Source organism: Echinops telfairi, unplaced genomic scaffold (assembly GCF_000313985.2).
Source record: "Echinops telfairi isolate 266 unplaced genomic scaffold, ASM31398v2 ScPeMD7_7475;HRSCAF=8513, whole genome shotgun sequence".
Taxonomy (NCBI): domain Eukaryota; kingdom Metazoa; phylum Chordata; class Mammalia; order Afrosoricida; family Tenrecidae; genus Echinops; species Echinops telfairi.
The window spans coordinates 9,342,118-9,348,535 of record NW_022111379.1 but is presented as its reverse complement, the minus strand read 5'-3'; the positions used below and the strand labels follow the sequence as shown (position 1 = coordinate 9,348,535).

The 6,418-nt window shown below is 55.8% G+C and overlaps 1 protein-coding gene across 1 annotated transcript in view; it reads right to left on the bottom strand.

Moving 5' to 3' along the window:
* The window catches only part of CCDC33 (coiled-coil domain containing 33), a 92,321-nt gene that overhangs the window by 48,944 nt on the left and 36,959 nt on the right, over positions 1–6,418 (bottom strand). The window contains exons 9-11 of the mRNA XM_045285668.1: positions 6,389–6,416; positions 5,648–5,781; positions 5,432–5,503 (exon numbers count right to left, since the gene is read on the bottom strand). Of these exons, the coding sequence (XP_045141603.1) occupies positions 5,432–5,503; positions 5,648–5,781; positions 6,389–6,416 (234 nt within the window). The remainder of the gene's footprint in view (positions 1–5,431; positions 5,504–5,647; positions 5,782–6,388; positions 6,417–6,418) is intronic.

The following is a 6,418-nucleotide window of genomic DNA, read 5'->3' as shown; positions in this document are numbered from 1 at the left end:
GCCTACTCACTGAGCCCGTAATGAAGGGTTGTTTTCTGGGTATGGGCGGATGTATAGGTTTCTAATCTTTACTTCTACAGATACCATCAATAGACAATTCTGCCTAAGGCCCATCGTTCTGTGCAGCACATGCCCATCAGGAAGTTGGGCGCCTGACCCCAGACCAAACAAATAAGCTTCAAGCACAATCTCCCCCATACCTAGAGACCCTCCTTTTCCATAAGTCACTGAGGCCAGCAGGCTTGGGTGGTTAGTCTGCAAGTGGGCCAGATGGTTACCAGTGTGCGCGTGTGCATGCATGTGTGCCTTCCATCATCACAGGCAACCTGCAGGGGGCTCAGCACGTGGCAGACAGAGGGTCTCAAGGGCAGGCTGGGCTTGATGTAGCCACCTAGCCCTCAGATGGGCTGCTTTCAAAGTAGTGAGCGCCTGGTCCCAGCTGAGCAGAAGGGTGGGCTGGGAATGTCCACACGTGGCAGCTGTTACAGGAGATTCCCATCCAGGGCAGTCTCTGCCTAACTGGAAATCCCAGTGCCTTTGTTCCTAGAGCTCTCGGGATGGGTGAGGTGGAAGAGTTGTGTAGGGGGAGGCTTTGTTCACCCAAGTGCCTGATTAACCAGGACAGCCTGTGCTCAAACCTCCTGCAAGTGGAGGTTCCAGGGGAGAGACTGCATCCTTAAGCTGGGGGGGGGGTGTCCAGCTAGCATGTGTATGTTCATGTCTCCTGCAGCACCGTGTGCAAGGAGAGCCCTGGAGCTGGTGCTGCTAACCGAGAGGACGAGGCCACCAGAGGTCACTATCACAAGCCATGTTCTCTAGGCTTCAGTCCGTGGCTCCAGGACCCTGAAGCGATGTTTGCTGGCAATGGTGGTGGAATTGATCGTTGAGGCCAGGGGGCCCAGAGAGGGAAGCATTCGATTGTTAATGGAAAAGGTCATCCTTGCCTCTAAGGAGCTTTTTCCAAGACAGACCTGTTTGTTGGGCAGTCTGTGGTATTTTCAACATTCCTCACCAACACCAGAGTTCAAATGCGTCGGGTTTCCTTTCTCGTCAGTCTTCTTTCTTCAATGTCCGGCTTTCGCATGAATGTAAGATGCCTTAAAATGCCGTGGCTCATTGTTGGTTTGCCTACCTACATAAGATAGGCATGGGAAGCAAGCCGGAGGAGAAAGCAATAGGACCGACGGTCCCAGAGGGACTTGAGGGGAAGAGGCGGCGGTAGAAGGGAGCAGCGAGCAAACAACGCCATAGAGAGGGAACAACTAGGGAATTAAATCAACAGCAGGGAGGACATAGAGATCCTGGGGGTGTGGGAGCAACAGCAATCTAGCTGAGAGGAGTTACTAAGAGGCAGAAGAAGGGTGTCTCCGTCTACCATGATGTTGCCTATCGGTCCAGTGGTAAAGATTCTGGTTTTGCTTGCATGGAAACTGTAATCCACATTGAAGGCTGCAATCCTTGATCTTCATCGGCAAGGGCTTTGATTTAAGTCCACCTCACTTTTAGCAAGCGAGCTAGTGTCATCTGCCTGTAGCAGGTTGTCAATAAGCCTTCCTCTAATCCCGATGCCGCATTCTTCCTCATAGAATCCGGCTCCCTCATGATTTGCTCAGTTTGGGTTTTAGGCTCAGCAACCACAGGGCACTGGGCACACCATGTCCTTTACCTCCTCCATAGAAGCGTTTGTCTCCTTAGCCATCAAAGAAGGATGAGAATCCCTCCTGGAGCACCTTCCCAGCGTTCCTTGCCGCTGAGAAGCCAATGGGAAGAATGTGTGTGGATGCAAACGGGGAAGCAGGAAAGCTCATGCTCAACTCCGGGTGTGACCAGCGATGACTGGGGGAGTGGGGCTGATGCTTCTCTGCACAAGTCCTAACACCAACTCTCTCTCGCCATCTCCACCGCTTCTGCCCTGGTCCGAAGCCCCTTCATCTCTTAACTGGACCTTGGCCTGAGCCTCTCGGCACTTGTTCCATGGCCTGTAATCCACAGAAAAGCCAGAGGGATCCAAGGCATTTTGTCCTGAGCGCCGAGTCCACGTGCCCAGTCCTGTCTCAAACTCCAGCTTCCTTCTCTTGCTCGCTGTCCCTGGAACATGGGCGGTTTGTTCTTTTCCTGTTCTTTCTGTCTGGAACATTTCCTCCCTGGATCTTCCTGTGCCTGGCCTGGTTTCTCTGGTTTTAAGTTTCAGACCCCACCCCTTCATGATCCCCTCCCTGGCCATCTGTGGCTGGGGTGGCTGCTAATTGCCATTTGCCATCAACGTACACCGACCTGGTGGGTGACAGAACTAAACGCTGCCCGTCCTGCACCTTGCTCCCTGACTGAGCACATGGGGGTGGCTACAGGGCCAACCCAGCTCAACGAAGGGTTCCTTTGTTTGTGCCGACCCTCTGCGTTAAGTTGTCCCCAAGTTAAGACAGGCCTCTTGCTTTGGACTTTCCTCTTGTCTTCCTAGAAGCAGAGGCGGAGGTCAGAGACCTTCCGCCACGGGACTGCAAACCACTCCTCACCCATAGCTGGTGAGTTGACTTTGTCCCCATAGGACAGAGTAACCGCCCCAGAGAGTTTCAAGGCTGCAATCCTGTGTGTGTGTGTGTGTGTGTGTGTGTGTGATTTGGGTGAATGTCTATAGAGCCAGTTGGGTTTCCAGTGAACACTACATACACACTTGGCTCATCAATTCTCAACATTCTCCTGCCCATCCCCCTTAGGAGGAGTGCCGAAAGGGCTCAGAAGCTAGCCGAACCCAGCGCTGGTGGATTCAGGCAGGTGGGCTCCACGGGGCCCATTGGCAGCCCAAATTCTAGTTCTTGCGTGGCACAGTGCCTGGCTCCTCCTCGCCAGCTCTGTGTGGAATGAGGGAATGAATGAATGGGCACCGAGGCTTCAAGAAGAACCTTGTGCCAAGTCCACCCACATCAGCACTTCACACGCAGGCCCCCAAGTGGGTCTGCAAGATTCTGGCACCCAATGAGTTAGTTATTGGCAAATTCTCAAGTCACTTCACCAAGAAAGGGCCGAGAGGAGCCAGCAGCTTGTGTGTGAGCCCATGTGGGTATGTCAGATTGCATGTGAGTATCTGAGGATGAGGTGCACGTGTGTGTAAGTGTGTATTTGCACACACTAGACTGTCTAAGTGGGGATGTTCAGATGCAACTGCTTGAGGATGTGGGTGCGTGGGGAACCTGTGTGTGTGTGAATTCTTGGCAGCAGAATCTAATTTCTGAATCTGATGCTGAGTTTCCGCTTGTGCTATTTTCTTGGTACACACCCAATCTTGATTCCTTTTCCTTTCTTCTCAGAAATCCATTACTAAAAGAGTTTCCGCTCCTCGACCCCCCTCCCTTTCTTTTACCCGCCTCCACCGGGAGGGGGGCTGGAGGAAGGGGGAGCTGAAATCACAAGGCCCAGATCAAAACACTCAGCGCAGAAATGAATTCGGCAGCGTTTTCCCGCATGACTTCGAGGGATAATTTAGTGAGGCCGCCAGCTGGAAGGAAAGGGATTAATTCTGCACTTAGCACAGCTCCGGTGAATAATTCATCATCGCCACAGACCTGGGGCCCAGCCCCTGGGCAATTGGGGAGTGTCCTGCCCACCTGCCTGTTGCCTGCCTGAGTCCCCCAGCCCCCTGACCAGGGCACTTGACATTCCTTTCAGTCCCTGGGCCACATGGGTCCCAGGGAAGGGGGTAGGGGCAGCAGGGGTGGGGGTTGTTGGGGGTGGTGAGAAGGCAGTGGCCATTGGTAGAAGTTAAACTCTGGGCAGAGGTCCGTGAGGATTGGGCTCTGCTCTGGGGGGTGTGCATGACATTTTCCTCTAAGGCCTCTGCTCCCCCATCCATGGCAGAATCCTTCCCATCTTCAGCATCCTCCCTTCTGAGCACCTTCTTGTTCCAGCATCCAGTTTGGGGAGGGGACAGGATCAGAGTCTGGGGTGTCTGACAAACTCTTTGCAGCCCAGGATTTCCCAGCTGTCTTCAGAGGGCCAGGCTGACCTGCCACAGCCTGGCACGCCCCGCCCCGTGGGGGGATTTCAGAAACTCACAAGAGGCCTGTGGCAACATTCTTTGGGATTGGCATCTGGCTAGACCCTCCTCTCATCTTCAACACAAGGACCGCCTGTGTTCTTCCTTGGGGGAGGTTCCAGGATCAAGTATTATCCCCGAGCTGGTGGCTGGTGTCTGGCACGGGATGCCAGCAGGAGTGGGATGGCTCAGATATCGGCCCTTCCAGCCATTGGCAGTTTCCATGGTCCTAAAGTGTGTCCATTCCAAACTTCATGACTCGGAGGGTCAGCACCGCAGAGCAGAAAGTGGGAAACACTGGCCGGGTACTCCAGAGCCGATGACCGGGAACAGGGTCCCCATAGGACTCCCCCAAGTATCTTTTCACTAGGACCAAGCCAACCTAGCCACAGTAGGCAGAAGACTGAAACGGGAAAGCCAACCTCTTTGATTCTGCACACTAGTCCCTAGCACCTGTGAATACGTTGTCACCACGTCATTGCTATGACTGCCATGTGGCCTGTTGACAGGGAGGTTACTGGGGTGAGCCTAACCTCATCACATGGACCCCTTTAAAAGCAGAGCATCCTCTCTGACTGCTGACGCCAAGAGGGAACCAGAGAGAGGGGGATTCGTCAGGCATGAGGGCTTAAATATGGAGGGGCCCTGCGAGAAGGGGTGTCAGCCCCCGGGGAGAAGAGCGCTCCTACAAACCCAAGTGTAACATTCTGCCAACAACTGGATGGACCTGGAAGTGGACCCTTTTCCGGAGCCTCCAGGAGTGAACAGACGCAGCCCTGCCCACACCTTTGATCCAGCCTGGAGAGACCCTGAACAGAGACCCCGGCCGCTGCTGCGCTGTGCTCTGAACCAGGAGCCCACGAACATTTGCTGCTTAAAGCTGCGTGCTTGTGGCCATGTGTAGCCCAGCCACAGAGCCGCTCACCCATGTAGACCCTGGGTCTCAGAGAGCCACGCCTGGTTTGGAGCACACTCCCAAGTCTGGGTGTCCTCTGTGCTCCTCCTAATCTCTCTGGGTTGCAGGGAGCCCTGGTGGTGCACTGGTTAAGGGCGATCCAAACGACTCACAGCTCTACAGGTGGGAGGTCTGGGATCACGCCCACCCCCACAAAGCCCCAGGGTTCATTCTACTCTGTCTACCGGGCCAAGCATCACATCGTCGGAAGAATATTGGCAGCAACTAGACCTCTAACAATCATGCATCAACCTCCTCTCGGGTTCCCTGGTGCCTCAACTTACCCTCGGGCACATCTGGAGCAGCACCCACTCCCCCCGCCCCCCCAGCCCTGGCCCCTAACCCCTGACTAAGGTCAGCCATCAGGGAGGGCCTCGGAGTCACAGTGTTGGAGCCTGCACCCTGCAGGCCTCGTTTTCCTGCACACACACCCTGGGCGGCCTTACCTCGGAGGAGTGCAGCTGGAGAGAGAGATCCACCGTGGGGGGCTCTCCACTGACGGTTTTTAGGTGGGTGTCCTGGGGACAGGAGAGAGCAGCGGTCAGGCCACGTTTCACCCAGGTGAACCGTGCCTTGTCATCCTCCCCGTTAGGAGCCCCGACAGTGGCTGTTTGGGAAACTGAGTTGTCCCACGGAGGGCGGTGGGCAGTGGGGAGACTCACCGTGATGGGAAGACGCTCCACACGCAGCCCGATCGGGCCCTTCCCGGACAGCAGCTTGCGATACAAACGACCCTTGAGGGGCAGCACAGAGATACCCAAGGGCTGACTGAGGGTCCATGGCTCACTGCCCTTCACTGTGGGGGTTGGAGGGGGGGAACAAGGGGGAGCTGAAGGGTGGGGATCAACTCAGGCTCCTGCCAAAGCCTCTATCCCCAATTCTCAGGTCCCAGTGCCCGCACCCCTCACTGGCCCCACCCAGTTCTCCCAGCTCCCATGCCCACCTGCTCGCCTGCCTTCTGGCCGTGCCCTGCTCAAGCATCCTCCTCCCTTCCCATGCTTTGAGTTCAGGACCAGCCCTAAACATGCGTGTCTCTGGTTATGGATACAGTTCCCCCTTATTTCCAGCTTTGGAGGGGCTTTGACCATAGATTGTGGGGCTTGCCGAGGCAGCTGGTTGAACCCTGTCTCCCACTAGCCTGCGAGCACCGAACCACCCTCCTCACTGATGGGTACACAGGACCCAAAAGAACAGGATGGGCCACCTAGGGGGAGGGGAAGGACCCCTGTGGGTCCCACAGCTGCCCCTGTGGCAGCTCTGCCACCCAACCATCCCCATGCACTTAGGACTGGGCTTCACCCATCACGGTGGAAGGAAGGAAGGGCAGGCAGGTAGGACTCCCTTCTCCCTTGTCTCCCCGGTGTGGCGGGGGGGTGGGGGAAGGGCGGGGGGCGGCTATTTACTTGATGAGGGATAGTACTGCAGCACCAGGG